General features: G+C 42.5%; 2 protein-coding genes across 11 annotated transcripts in view; one reads left to right on the top strand and one right to left on the bottom strand.

Moving 5' to 3' along the window:
- Positions 1-2,907: 2,907 nt before the first annotated feature.
- On the bottom strand, positions 2,908-14,380 carry RABL3 (RAB, member of RAS oncogene family like 3). Its single transcript, XM_027900762.1, has 8 exons — positions 14,262-14,380; positions 13,988-14,079; positions 12,709-12,838; positions 9,619-9,733; positions 7,949-8,099; positions 7,221-7,292; positions 6,360-6,398; positions 2,908-3,745 (listed from the first exon to the last, which is right to left on the bottom strand). Exons 1-8 carry the CDS (start codon positions 14,305-14,307, stop codon positions 3,680-3,682), a joined length of 711 nt encoding a protein of 236 aa, XP_027756563.1. The 5' UTR covers positions 14,308-14,380; the 3' UTR covers positions 2,908-3,679.
- A 186-nt stretch (positions 14,381-14,566) lies between these two features.
- Positions 14,567-15,227, top strand: part of GTF2E1 (general transcription factor IIE subunit 1) — an 80,457-nt gene continuing 79,796 nt past the window's right edge. For 9 of the 10 annotated variants that reach the window (XR_003573142.1, XR_003573143.1, XR_003573141.1 and 6 more), the window contains exon 1: positions 14,567-14,655. The gene's annotated coding sequence lies outside the window, so the exon portion shown is untranslated. Of the gene's footprint in view, positions 14,656-14,789; positions 14,945-15,227 lie in introns of those variants that run through there. The other variant, XM_027900758.1, reaches the window with a different exon arrangement.

Below are 15,227 nucleotides of genomic sequence, written 5' to 3'. Positions count from 1 at the left end.
ACATCTAATTTAAAGGTCCATTTAGACTTAGGTCCTGAGAATCACTGTTTATTGCAGCTTTGCCTGCACACGTGGAAAGCCCTTGCACTGCTCACATAACCACAATGAGTGATGAAGACTTCTCAACTTCTGCGTTGGGTTCTCATGTACCAAAAAGAAACATGTTTTCCCCACTTACTGATCAGATGTTAGAATAAACCCACAGTAGCACAGGTGGATAATACTAAGAATAACACTTCTGGCTACATGCAACAGGCCCCCACTAGGTAGGAGAGCTTTGCCATTGATTGGACATTTGAGATTAAAGAAAAGTGGGACTGTTTTTATTCTCCCTCCCCTCTTCCACCTGATATCTATGTGTTCTTTTCCAAAACCAGTGTGTGTCTGAGGACCTAACGCACAGCGCTGCAGTGAAGCACACCCTGAGGAAAGCTTTACCTCTATGTGCTTTCTGGTTACTTGCCAGCCAGTGACAGGTTCATCAATATCGATAATGGCTTTTTGTCGAAGAAAACTAGTGCACTAAGTCACAGACTTGCTCAACCCTATAAAGGAATCAAAGTAACCAGCTCCTCAAAACGAAAGTGAGACAGGAACATGACTTCTAATAGGAAGAGCTGACTAACAAAAGAAATAGGAGGATTAAGCTCCCTTTGCTGAAAAGCAGAAGCAGGTTTTCGATCACTGAAAACTGTCACCTTGTTATCCATTGAGAAATGAGAATTCAAGCTCTGACTTTACCATACCTGAGCGATATTGACTGCAGGCTACGACACAGTAGTTCATATCTCATTTGTGACAAATGGAGCATACTGCAGTTGCCTCTGAAAATATAATCAATAATGAAAATTTGTATTAAGTTTGCACCCAAACCCCCATTACTGGATAGGTTTCACATCCTTAAAAAGCCAGCAGCACCTTTGACAAAGATGGCTGCAAGGAGCGTGCAAGCCTGCTGCTACGAGGCCAAAAATGTATGACCCAAGAATGTAAGGTTACTGTACACACAGGTTTCCTACTTTTCTTCATGGAAATCCAGAGGGGCAGATCTGGTGAGCTTTCAGTATTTAGGACATATTTGTGCTTCTCACTATCCCCCCAGTCATCAAAGTGGTCATAGATCAACCAGAAAGCTCTGCCAAGCCCCTTGGGAAGAGTGGAGGCTCATTGTTTATTTACTTTGCATCTCACCTGCCTGTGCATGGGAGGTCTAACATGTCTCACATGTACCTGCATGAGCCATCTTCACTGACACCTCTGGTACAAACATCTGCCTGGGAAATAACACAGACAGATCAAGTATCTTGATTTTAAAGGGAGTGAGTAACAATGTTTCAATGTCAAATGTGTGTGCCTGTGACAGATACCAAAGACAGACAGCAGGAGAGATGTGGGAAAACAGAGAGACAGAGACTTTGGGTGGTATAGCAAGGAAGACAAAGCATGGCAGAGAGAAACAGAGAAAAACAGGAAGAAAGGGGAAACCAGAGGGCAGGGTAAGTGTGACACAGGGAAGTCTGGTGTCACAGCCCCAAGTCTGGAGGTGAACCTTGTTTTGGGCAGCTGACACAGGTAAGATGCAGAAAGGAATCTAACTCTGGCTGCTCACACAATCCTGGTTCTGACAAGAAGCTAGGACTTCCTGTAAAAATAAATATAACATCAGCATGCATGAATCCAATATACATCACCTTGTCATAAAAGGAAAAAATATACCTAATTGCAGTTGCCTGCCAAGATCGAAACAAATAAAATACTTAATCTGTACTAGAGGCCTATTTTAAAACCTACAAACAGGCGAGCTGCAACCAGGGCTTTGGCCACTCTACAGCATGCTGAGCTACGTTCCTTTCCGATTACTTGAAGAGGGCTACTTTGGAAAGCCCCTGCCTCCAAATTGAAGACCTTTGCAACCATCTTTTAATGCAACATCTCACAATAAATGGCCTCCCTTACTCTGCAACACTTCCAATTCCCCTAAAGAAGCCAGAGGGTGAAGGAAGAAATAGTGCTAGCTTGCTTGTTCTGCTCTGCAATTCCTTAGGAACCTGAGAGAGCTCAGATCTGGTTACCCTAGGACAGCACCTGACCTTGAGAAAATAATTTTCATTGTCAAAGGATCACAGAGAGACATTGGTGCTGTCATGAGCTGCATGGCTCAGACATAGGTTATTTACTATTAATATTTTGGTACCCTCTTTTATTTGGTTGTAAACTAAATGTGTACTAAGAACCCATTTCATACAGGCATCTAAAAACTTACTGCACACTCATGTTTACAAATGCTCCAAGACCTTTCTGGAAATGGCCTAAGGAAAAGCATGGTATCCATATTTGTAATAAGTTTGACTGGTGCACCTAGCTGTCACTTTTGTGCCTGATTAGTGGCAATAGGCAGTTTTCCATTTATTTCCTAGCAGCTGCTAGAAGGGCTGCAGGCAGAGGTAATCTGGAGTCTGCAGAACTCTGCTCCCTGCCAATTTCACACCAGCATTTCACTTTCTTCTATCCCCATTTATTATTAATCTCTATTTATATCTAACTCCAGCTCTTAGTTAGCCTTTGCCAGAGGCTTAACCATTAGAGGTGACTGTGAGAAAGGAGCTGAAAGTAGAAATTGACATAAATCAGGCTTTTACTACTCCACACTATTCTGGGGAGGTGAGAAACCATGCAAAGCTTGGGCTATTTAGGAAGACAACAGCTTGCACAATAGATCAGACCAGGTAAAGTCTCCTTTATAGTGCTAAATATGTAAAGAAAACATCTGTATTGCAGAACTTTCCTTATAATCACGCTCAGTACCTATTTTTTACACAGTTTTATATCACTTCTAAATTTCTATCCATTCTAATTCAGAGGATGTTCCCATATTTCATGTTTTCTGAATCCACTTAGCCCTCAGGCTCAGAAAGACCACGTCACATTTGTTCCAAATAAGCATTGTATAAAAACATACCTTTCCCATCAGTTTTCAAAGCATTGCCTTTTAATTTAATATAAAGAACAAGACCAGTCAATTATGAAAAGACAAAAACCTGATTCACTTTGTCCTCTCCAAGTAAACAATTTTAATTCAAGCAGCAGAATTAACACCACTTCTTTTCTGCTAACGATTTTCTTTTTTTAATGTTTCAAACCTTTTCTTCATATATTGCCTTTCTTTTTTCCCTTTTGAATAGGATGAACAGCGTGTTCCAGGTGAGACAACACCATTCATTTAATAAAGGCATTCTATTAGTTTCCAGACCGTTCCTTACCCATTTTGTTCACTTTACAGTAAATGTGAAGCCCACTCAGTGTCACCTTTCCTTTAGAGGTAAAATGAATGCAATTCATTGCAAAGACTGTCCCTAAGTTTCCCAAAATGGAGAGAAAGATGTCACACAGACATGCTGTGCATAAAGTTTCCCACAGCAGTGAGAGATATTCAACTTATTGCACACTTTCCCCAATTGTTCCCATATATCCGGACAGCCTGCAATCCTAAGAAAGACTCTAGGCTTCAGATTAGGCTTCTGGAAATCCTTCCCCAAGTCTTTTCCAACAATAGCAGCTTCAGCAGGCTAGCCAGTTGTAATATTTTACTCTGCTTGACATAAGCATTATCTTTGAGCATCCAGTTGGAATGGGAATGTCATTAGGAACTCAGAGAAGTCATCTTCCACTTCTTCAGTGTTCAGTCATAATGAAGGCTCTTCAGTGTTCCTCCTCCAAACCTTTTCCTTTCAGAGAAGCCAGGAACCTAAAGACAGGGAAGATAAGTTGCCATGTCAGAATCAGCATGAGCTCTCTCTAGCCCACATCTGAGTGCCTGTTAGCAAGCCAACTGCAGTATCCTCTTCCACACCATCTCCACAGTCAGGACTACAATGCTTGCTGCTAGAGGAGCACCATTAATTAAACACTGCACAACTTGAGTATGGCTCATTTGTTCTGTGGTATTCCTTAAGGCTTTTTTGGCAAGGGTTACAATGAAAGCCTTAATTTCTCAGGCAAATCCTAAACTAGTTAATTACAGATTTCAAAGTCTGTGTTTCCCCCCAGATTCAAATGCACACAAGAATTTTTCCTCCATTCATTTTTAAAACTATCAAATGGTGTAATCAAGTCCTATTAAAGAGCTGTCGAGGCTTTATGCCTTCAAACCCGGGACAGCAGCACTTCACTGGCAGTTTAAAGCACAGTTTTATCAACTGCTGAAAGCTTTAGGAAAACTGTCAGAATAGAAATGGCTGCAACAATACAAAGGATTAGGACTCCTGCTTTTGCAGCCAATCTGTAGATACCACTTACACCGCGACAATGGATGTTTACAAAGAAAATCTCCTTGAAACCATCAGAGGCTTCTCTGGTTTAACAGTATTTTGGACGGATTTTCAATCCAATACATCTGTGAATCCCCAAAAGAAAGTGATGCACTGCCTTCTAATATTCCATAAAATATCTGTCCTACTGGCATCATAAAACTGATTACAGTCTAGTAAACTTTTAGCTTACTAACTACACACAAGCAGAAAGAGCAGACCCAGTAAACACATCCTCCCAAAACAATTCTACGCTTCCACAAGAAACAGAATACATTAAAATGGAAGGTGTCAGCTGTTGGGTACAGCCAACTAAGTACTACAAATCATGCCAGGAGAACATCAGCAGGTATGGACAGTATGGGACAAAAACGTATTTTACAATCCAAAGTAGACTGCTCAGGTTACACACTTCATTGGTAAACTGATAAAGCTAAAGAGCTTTCCCAAAATAAAAGTCCACTAAGAACTCCACAAATTAATTTACTTGGGGTTTTCAGACCCCAAACTCAAACACATATGCAAGGTGTTCATTGAAGTATTGTTTTATTCATCTCTGAAAAGCAATATCTCTAAGGGAAAAATCAGGCAGATTTTGCACAAAGGCTAATCTCAGGAAAACTGCTTTGGGAATTTAAAAAGGAAAATCATTACAACTAAAAAGTAGTTGGTAGGTAAAAAGTTTTCTGCTTTAGCATTTTAAAATCAAAATCGCTAATTAAGAGCAACAATTATTTATTTATTAGAGATCTGACTGAAGTCATAGCTGCGAACAATTTGAAACTTATCATTCTTTTCATCCTGAAGAAGTCTATAACAGAAATACCTCAAAACATGAATTATCAAAGCGACCTATTGTAGAAAACCCACAAACACACTGGTAAGAATTACATTAAGTAGATGTACATTAAGAGGCTATATTCAAACCTCCCTTTCCAATTTGGATTTTTCTCTTTAAACATAACTGCCCACTGCTTAATATTTGTTTTAAGCTTTTGAGCTCTTGTCAGTGAAGCAGATGAAAACAGTCATCAGCAGGCTGTAATCTTTGGCACACAGCCATAAGGAATATATAGTTAATCCCTGGCTAGCCACTAAATATGATCCAACAATAAAAGTAAAAATCTTACATTATGCATCAAAGACAACCAGCTACACAAGCAGATTTCTGCATTAAGCTATTATCCCCATGAAAGGGAAACTTCCTTTCACTAGAATGTGGAGAGGAGGGGAAAGGAGAGGAAAAAAAGACATCATGCTGAACTGAAAGAGGCAAGAGCAAGAGCAAGAGCAAGTTTATTTTTAAAAGGCACTAAAAATTGCTTAAAGAAAGGAAGCATTTTGTAATTTGTGACTATTTTTTTCCCTGCTCTCCCTAAGGGGCTTTCAGCACAGCTACCTCTAATGATACATTTGACTGTATTTTAGTGATGCTATTCATGGTAATTTGCAAGTACCTGACAGATAGGGCAAATGTAACCTCGCTACTCTCTGTGGGGAGGTGGGGGACAGGAGAAGTTGAAGTGGTTTGCCCAAACCAGAAGTCATTTTGTAGTTCTTCACCAACTGTGCTGAAAACACTAAATTCAGTCATTTAGGAATGAATTACAAGCCAGTATTAAACTCCCATTTTTCTTGTGGCTCCACTGGGTCTGTGAAAACTATTTGTGCAAGATAAAATACTAGTTCCAACTGTGCAAAACCAAGCCTTTTCACCGACCTTCCAGATAGCATTTCTGGCCTAAATCTGCAACCAAGAAGCTGACAGCTGAAAGAAATCATATTTGCCCACTTCACCTCACTTCTGCAACTTTTACTATGTCAGCATACTTTAGTATTTCATTGCCAATCACATTACAAATACTTAAGTTGACAAAAGTTGGCCATTTTTCTCTCTATCCAAACTAGCTGTGTTCTCACAGATATAAGAACTCAATTACCAGCACAGATTACCATTTAAGTCGCATGAAACCCATGTTTCAAAGAGGATTGTGTCAGCAGTTCCCATTACACAGGGAGAAATCAAACAAAAAGGGAGGGAAAATGACAAACCTGATTGCCGTCTCTTAAGAAGTATCTCTTCTCTATGACCTGGGAACAACAGAGAATGATCTTAGCTTGCACAGCACGTGCATAACCTTGGATTCCAACAAATACTTCACACGTGAGCACGGCAACTCACGGCTAACTTGGACAAGGTCTGAACCCACATTATCTGGTCTGGGTCTATTGCTCTAAGTGCAGTGCTCTAGTACACGTAGGACTTTCCACCTCCAGCCATTCTTAGAAGGGCTGTGTTATCCTCAACTTCCACACACCTAATTTAGTTAGCCCTCCTGGATCATGAAGGTGATGATCTGGGTGTCTCCCTCTGCATCAAAGTCCTTCCTCCCATTCCCTCTCGGCAGGTGTAATGGTTCCACTACTATACAGTAGCTGCTCCACTATGTTATATCCAGGGGGTGCTTAACCAGAGCATTCCTTGTCATTTTCACAGTGGACCTTGATGGTCTCTTTTTCAGGAAGGGAGAGCAATATGCCAATTTTGTTAAATCCTAAACGCTGCTTTAACCAGGATCAACAGAGCTAACCAGTCTTGTAACTCCCCAAATTACTGCCTGAGAACACTGCAACCCCTCTGGCCTGCCAGACAACTTCAAAAGCATATGCTGAGCGTCTTTGCACACTTCTGAATTCTTTTTCACTCCTCTATACAGATCAAGAATCAAATCTTCAAGCAGATCAGCTATTTTCTGGAGGGTTCCAAAAGCAGACCAGTCTTTGGCCTCCCCACACCTGGCTTGAACCAACTCGAAAAGTGGAACGTGAAAGGAGCAGCTAACTGTTGTTCATGTTCAAATCACTGACGGTGTTTGATATCCAGGACCATAAAACATCATTTAATCGACTTACCTTATCAAAAAACCTGCTTAGTTTGACAGCATTGGATGAACCTGCAGCCAGGTAGCGAGGATTGGTGCAATCCTAGAATGCATAGAAGACAACAACAAACCAAGCACACAGAAATCAACACAAAGAAGCCACACGCTTGGAAATCAACACACCCTGTCCCCTGACACAGGCTGTCAGCTCCAGGAAACAGTGGATCTGCTGATTTCTGCTCTACAGTCACTAGAGAGAAAAGGCCAACTTCTAATCTGTGAAACAACTGCAGAATCTAAATAACCCCCTTTGTGCTCCACATCTTCCTTCCATCACCAGCTATCTCAGTCAGATAATGATTTGTACAGGCTACATATGAGATCCTGTGTGTGTATGTGTATGCATTTACACAGCACATGCATATTTTTACACCTACATATCTATATAAAGTGATCTTGATGTTTCATTCAAAAGCAGCCTGTGTCAGAACTATGAGCAAGAAAGAGAAAATTTAACTCAATTAACATCAATTCTAAAGTGTCAGTGACCTGTCATTTAAGACCTGCTACACCTCCCTGTAGTGAAACAAAGATGACTGTTTCATCAAGCAAGGGGTACAGCCAAACAAAATGTGCATGACTCTGGCACTACTGCAAAAGTCTCCAGAAGCCCAATTTTTGTCACAACATCTTTACTTACTAAAAATTGGACTCACTCCCATATAAAAGAAAAACAACACTGGTGACAAAGATACTAACCAAATTTATCTCTTCAGCATTGAAATCCTCAGCCAAGAAAGCTGTTCTGGTCAAAACTTCATTCCGCTTAGTTTCTGGGATCTGATCCAGCTTAGTTCCTATTACCAGCAGTGGAATCTGGTTATCAGCAAACTGTTCACGGTCATAGTCACTGATGAGGGAAACAAATACAATCCTGAATAAGGTGATGTAAGTGGGCACAGAGGCACCCTCAGCTCCCCTGTCCCTTTCAAAAAATGGTAATTTAATTAGTAGGAGTCATGATTTATTTAAGTGAGAATGTGCTGTGTCCATTAATTAAGGAAGGACTTCTGCATCTAAGTCACTACACAGGAATTGAAAGGAAAGAGAAAAGAAACCACATGAGTTGGAGTTCTTCTCAGCACAGATGAACCACAGAAGAAATGCTAATACAGGCAGGAAAGTAACAGGAACTCCAGTATTGTACCGAGTGTATATGCAGACACCAAGGAACGATCAGGGAGCTGGCATCCCTGAACAGCTGAAGTTCCTACATACATACACTTTTTAAGGAGGGACAGTGAAATAAACTGCACCTGTGAAACACTACCCCTTTCCACGTGCGATCAAAGAGGGTTGCAACAACAACTGCATGGTGTCAAGTTATAAATTCTTCTATATTCAAGTAAAGGTAGCCACTATAAGCTGAATTCCAGCAAGCTTTGATTCAAGTATGAAAAATGATCAAAGATAGCCTTTATAAAATAAATAATATTGCAATTAAATGTCATCACAAATCCATGCTTCAATCGTTCTCCAGGATAGTCACTTGTCTTTCATTTTTACCTAAACCAAGCTTTCTGGAAAGTAATTTTACAACAACAGCAACAACCTGACCAAGTGATTGCTAGTGGCCAAGCATCTGTCCTTGACAAGAATCTGTCTGTGGAAAAGTGGAGAATTTTACAGTTTATACAATGCAAATCCCCTTTCTCACCTCCCATGTTTCTACAGAAACACCTGTGTACCAGCACAGGTAGATAAATAATAGATATTTTTCCCACGAAAAGCTACTCTTTATTACTGCCTTCCTGCTCATGTGTGATGTTTATCAATGATCTTAAAACCTCCTTGACTACATGCGTAAGAGGAGCACAGAGGTACAGGAGGAAACACTTGACAAGATGTTGGAAAGCTAATTATGAACATGCTTATGGAGCAGTTTTTTTAAGCTCTTTCAGCCATACTCCTGAAAAAATTCCCTCATCATCCAAACCAAAGATTTATGAAGTAAACTTCCTCAGTCTGGGTACATGAAAGGAAAGCCTTCTGGAACAGACATACCATCTCGTGACATTTCCTGTATAAGCACACATGTCAGTGCAGACAAAGAAGTCTTCAGGTATCAGGGACTTGACCCACTTTCACAGAGGCCTCAAGCAAATGAAGGATGCAGTAAAAATCTCTTCCCTTAAAGCAAGGTCTCTGCTACACAGTTTGGGAATCTACTGTCAGAATGGCCTGACTGGCAGTACAAAACACAAAGAACAGCAACTTTCTTTGATATTCCCAATTTTTTCCTTCCTTTCTTAGAAGCCTAGCCACATGTAGTTTCCTGTGCACTCCAAGCTGCCTGAGGGATGAACAAAGACTTCCAGAACAGCTTAGAATTACTGTGTCTTAACTCTGTACATATGTGTTACACTCACCCATTTGTCACAAGAACTCCTGTTGGAGCGACATCTCTGTTGAGCGCTTCCAAAGTCCAGCGATACAAATTCTGGGACGATTTTTTGTTGGTTAAGTCATGCACTAAAATTATCCCTAGGGTAAAAGAAAAGACAGCAAGATGCTATTTAATGATACATATTTTTTTCTTATCTTACCAAAATGACATCTGCAGGTTTCCAGATATCTGAGAAGGAAGAAAGGGATGCATAACCAGTTCAGTTACAGCGAATGAGTAAGGCTGAAAATATCAGGATGCAACAGGTTTTTTAAAGCTGCTTATCAGGAATTGGATAAGAGCTTAAGAGAAAAATCTCATGAAAGGAGGAAACAAACAGCCACCTCAGAGTTTAATCCACAAAAGGCTTGCAGGCATTCCCAAATTCTGCTCTATTTCTAATGATACTGAAATTCTGTATTACTGCAGCAGAGAATTTAGCCTTTCTCTGTTTTACCTAACTTGTAAACATAATTATCCTTCTGTCACACCATCTAAGACATCTAAAGGCTTTTTCTTTGTTTCAAAGAGGTAAGAGAGCACTATTCCTTTCCTGCATTTTCAAGAATTAATGCTACATTCTTAGGGAGATATCCAAAGGGGAAACAGGCAACGATAAACTTTCACAGTTCACCAAAATTATAATTCAGATGCATAAGTTCAAGATTTCATGTCCTATTGGGCTGCTTTAGGATATTTCCTGGTAGAAACATGAATTAATAAGATTTCTTGTATTTAAGATTAAACTACTAGCATTTTTCATTACCATGAGCCTTCAAAATGTAAACTCTGAGATATAGCCACACTTCCTAGCTGTGCTATTAACAGACACCCACCTCTGATAACCACAGTTCCTAGCTCAATTACCAACTACTGCTAGAAAATTTCTTCTATTTATTCACACCTTCTGCAATATGTGGAATGTTCCCACTTCCTCCAGACTTTAAACTGTCATTAATTCAAGGACAAAATGGAATTATACCCCTTATGTGGATCAAGATTCATTCTCAAAACACTTCACAGCCTATAGGTGGAAAAAACTTAGTAATTTAACTTTTCACCTCAACTCCCAAAGGTGCTACCCACCGTACACCTGATCAACAAACCACATTTCCATAAACATTTTCCACTACCCCACATGACTGTGCACAGACTCTCCTGTGAGAGTTCCCAGCATATCACAACCACAGCCCCATCTCAAAACAAATATCTCAGTAACAGCAGAAAAAGGAAACTCAGCTGCGTGTCCACCCTCAGTGTAAGGAGAAAAAGCCTGACACAACGCAACTTGGCCTACAGCAACAGATTCTGAGGCACTGCTGCATAACCTGCGAGGAACACTCTCCACCTCTAAACACTCTCCCTCAGTTATGTTTTTGATTGGTCAGTGCCCTTGTCTGCGTCAGTAAAACCTGCACAGTCGGTTGCACCAGCAGCAAAAGACTGCGTCAACAGGCAAGAAGAGCAGGCAGGACCAATGACTACTCAAGGAAACGTTCCTCCCACATGAAGGCCTGCAAACCAAAGCCTTACTGCCTAGTCCCTGTCCTCAGTTATCACAGTCCACACACCAGATGGAGGGTCAGCAAAACAGATGATTTGTGGTCAATCCAAAACACAAACTGTTCCCAGCTTTGTCAACAGCCCAACAGCCCGCACAGGTGCTGCCACAACCAAGCATTAACTGCCTTTCCGTCTCAGGTTTTCAGACCACTGTAAGCCCAGAAAGCAAAGCAGTCAGGCAGAAGGAACACATTCATCTTCTCTTCTTAAATCAGGTCAAACTGAGGCAATTTGTGAGACAAGCTCTAATGGAGAAATTAATCTAATGAAAGAAACAAGAGCCAAGGTTAACTACCAAAGTCAACACTTTTCATATGTGAGCTGCCTAATAATGTATTTTGGGCAGTGGAGATAAATAACTCGTCTTTTAATAATGTCATCAATTATAATTCAGTTCAGGGTTTCATTTTCTAATGGGCTGTTCCAGGATGTTTCCAAGTCTGACCCACACTCACTGGCATACCGTGAATTTGATGTCAAAAATAAATCCATTTCATCATATACCAAAGAGGCTTCCTTTGAGGGCACAATTCAACTCAAGCCTTACTTACAGGGGACCAGTTAACAATATAAGCAAGAGGTACCTACAAACAGTTTCCCTCCTGGGAAAGGAGGAGGAAAGAACTAGTTAATCGCAGATCAAAAATATTTATTGTGTGGTTTAAGATGTTACTGAAAGGCCTTCAAATTATTTGGAACAAGAAAAGAGAAACAAACAGAACATTTGAGACAGATTTTCAGAAGCAGTTGTTAATCTGATATACATCTATCTGTAGTGAACTATCCTCAGATGACAAAAAAGGAAGAATTTAAATACTGCATTGTTATGTTCATAATCTTTTATCTGCTCATATTAGTGGTAGAAATGAACTAATAGGACTTTAAGTCACTATCTCAAAAGAAGGCATAAAATACTACTTTCTAAACATGCAGCAAGTTGCAAGATTCAATTCTCAAAAATAATCTAACTAAACGAATTATAATGCTAAACTAAATGAGCAGAGGCAAGATAGTTATCAGCATATTGCAGTTTTATGGAAGGCAGTTCAAATTTGCCAAGGTAGGATGCAACTATCAAAGTTCACATAAACTCAAATAATCATTTCCCTGCTGTAGTTTTGCAACTGAACAGACAGGAATTTGTCTGTCAGAAATCACATTTCTGCAGTTAATCAGGCCTGGAAGGGTGAAGGTAACATTTATGTCTGCAAGTGTAGCTGGAAGGGACACTACTGCACCTTTAAAGACTCCCTGCTGTGCCAGCTACACAAGACTGAAGTGAAAGGCTGATAAAGCTCATCTGCACATCTTTGCCTAAAATATCTTTAGAGTTCAAAACGGAATCCATAAAATTCTGCCTGTTAATGTTATCAGGTTTTTTTCCCCTGTATAAATCAGAAAAGAGAACAATATGGCCCTCAGCCAGACCACAAGGAACCCTGCCCCAGAACCAAGGGATGGCTCTTAAGAGAAACAGTAATAAAGTCAGATCTACACCAAGCAAACTCACCGTTTAGCGAGTTATAGAATACTGCTCGTGTGCTTTTCACGCTACTGGCACTACCCACTGAACCTCCAACATCCCACAGCTCAATGTAGTAAGTCTTCTCTTCTGGAGTCCCTTCTTTGTAGTCATGGATCTGGTGAAAAATTCACATAATACATAACCACAGCACCAACTCACAGGAGTTAATCCACATGACACTTACACATTCAGCTGGAAGGATTATTGCACTTGGATGGAAATTTGTAAATTCTCACGATGACACCATTTCAAACCTCTCAAGTGGAAGGAAGAGAGATGGAATGAGTCAAGCAGCAACCCCTGGATACCACAGCTCCTATAGGGAATGGAGCTTGGTGAGTAAGCAGGGAGTATCATTTCCATCTCAGTATGAGCAAACCTAACGCTTCATGACGTGCTTAGAAATAGCATGTTGCTAAAACAAATTAAAAATTAAGGTCTTGACTTCTTACAGTTGTTAAAATCCACACTGTAGTACTGCAGGACTATTAACACAGGCAACCACACTGGATTCCAACTGACCACATCTCTTTGCTCTCCAAATTCTCATCACCATCTCAACTGAATTAATCAACCAACAGCTTTTGCCCCTGGATCTGCCTGGCAGTTTTCCTCCACAGCCAAACAGGAATGCCGCTTTCCAAATTTTGGAAATATATTCCTAATCTAGGGCAACGCGTTTCAAGGAGAATGCGGCAAAGAGTGGTGAAGGAAAAAAGCATTTATCAATGTCCCATGAGGGCTGTAGGTTGGGCCAAAAAACTGCTGGATGGATATCCTCACTCCTCCCACAGCAGGTCCTACAGTGAGGAGTCAGGGGGAGAAGCAACCCTTTGGTGTCACAGTCAGTGCCCACAACCTAAACCAGCAAACTGTTTTTCCCCAGTTTGTTTAGCTGACCACGTGGCTGTGCACTGCCTGTTTCTCAGGGAAGCTTGGTTGGAATTTTGTGCCTTCTGACTTAAACTGGCCGCCCTGTGACTTGTAACTCGCCCGTGGCCACTGCAGTGGGGACAGGGGCTATGAGTGACAAATACCTTGTGTGACTCTGACAACCTAGGAAGGTCAAAACTTGCTCACACAAGTGCGTGGCTCACATATGATGCTATTTGTCTTGAAAGATTAAGTCCTCACCCAATCACACCGTCAAAGCACACCTCTTTCTATGGTGGAAGTAATGAAAATAAAATAATGAAGTCAAGGCCCTTCTCTTCCCCTTACAGTGCGGGCTCAGGGGTACCCAGGGGCCGGGCACGTCACCTACTCGCACATCCACGGAGCAGCCCACTGTCCAGGACGGGTTTCCCAGCACCTGGTTGTGGCAGAGCAGATGAACGAGGGAAGATTTTCCGACACCTGCGAGGGCACAGAGAGAGAACAACTCCTGGGAGGTGGAGCCGGGGTTACAGGCAGCGGGGCCGGGAGCAGCGCCGACTGAGCGCGGGCGTTCCCGGCCCCTCAGCTGGTGACGGGGAAGCGGACGAGAGGCGGGTCCTCGGGAGCAGCCCCGGGCACACGGCCTGGGGACAGGGACTCACCGGAGTCGCCCAGGACCAGCACCTTGACCCTGTCCAGAGCCGCCATCTTTACCCTGCCCAGCAACAACTCCCGGAGACGGAGCCGCCCGCCAATCGCAGCCCACCTTCCTTCCTCTTCTCTCAGCCTATTGGCTGTCTCTCGAACCTCCGGCGCGTCTTTGACTTCTGATTGGTTCAGCTCGCTTGAGGGCGGGAAGGCGAGGGGCAGTACGGGAACGCGATTGGTTCACTTCGCTGTCGCTCGCGCCGCTGGGTCTCGCCGTGAGGGGGAGGGGGCGGTGCCGCGCAGGCGCGGCGGGCGCCGCTGAGGCCGGTGTCGCGCGCTGCGGTGACGCTGGTGGCGGAGCCGCTGGAAGCGCCGCCCGGAGCCGGGAAGAGCTGGAAGAGGCGCCAGGTCAGTGCCGGCCCCGGGGAGCGCGGTGGTGCCTGCGGCCCGCGGAGGCCCCCGGCCCGGCGCTCGGGTGCCGCAGAGCGGCTCGTGGGGTCCGTGCGCCCCGCACGGTGTGTCCGTCTGGGCCCCCTGCTCGCCTTGGCTCCGAACCGCCCCCCGCCACCCCTCCTGCGCTGTCTGAGGGGGCTGCCTCTTTGTCTTGTGTGGTTTGGTTTTTTAGGAAGGACTGCTGAGCTCCTCGTGCCCTACAGAAACCTACACAATCCGATGTTTAAACCTCAACACATTAAAAGTGGGCAGGGAATAGGAAGCTGTGCAGATAGCAGAAAGGGCTCTCTTTGCTTAACCTTAAAGCTTAGTCTGCCGTCAAAATCTGTACAGTTTGTAGTTTGAAGGAAGTTGCAGGATTATGGACATCTGAGGAGTAGATGACTGGCAAATCCTGCTCATTCCTGTTTGCCAGGTTTGGCTGTGGGTTGAGTCCATATGGTGAAACTATTCACTTCTCCAGGTCAGCAAGGTGGGGGGGGTTGTCTTTTTCCTTCCTTCTTTTTTTTTTTTTTTTTTTTTTTTTT

The sequence above is a fragment of the Empidonax traillii genome, unplaced genomic scaffold (genome assembly GCF_003031625.1).
Source record: "Empidonax traillii isolate 1590-97213 ecotype Southwest subspecies unplaced genomic scaffold, ASM303162v1 scaffold747:size309294, whole genome shotgun sequence".
Taxonomy (NCBI): Eukaryota; Metazoa; Chordata; class Aves; order Passeriformes; family Tyrannidae; genus Empidonax; species Empidonax traillii.
Note: the sequence above shows the minus strand (reverse complement) of the source record. Positions and strands in the feature narration are given on the sequence as shown.

What these genes read in the sequence shown, in the direction of transcription:
- RABL3 (XM_027900762.1), bottom strand. Translation starts at nt 14,307, where the DNA reads ATGGCGGCTCTGGACAGGGTCAAGGTGCTGGTCCTGGGCGACTCCG. An exon ending in GCTGCTCCGTGGATGTGCGA is followed by an intron (nt 12,839 to 13,987) that starts GTAGGTGACGTG and finishes ATTTTTCACCAG; the next exon opens with ATCCATGACTACAAAGAAGG. An exon ending in ATTCTATAACTCGCTAAACG is followed by an intron (nt 9,734 to 12,708) that starts GTGAGTTTGCTT and finishes CTTTTACCCTAG; the next exon opens with GGATAATTTTAGTGCATGAC.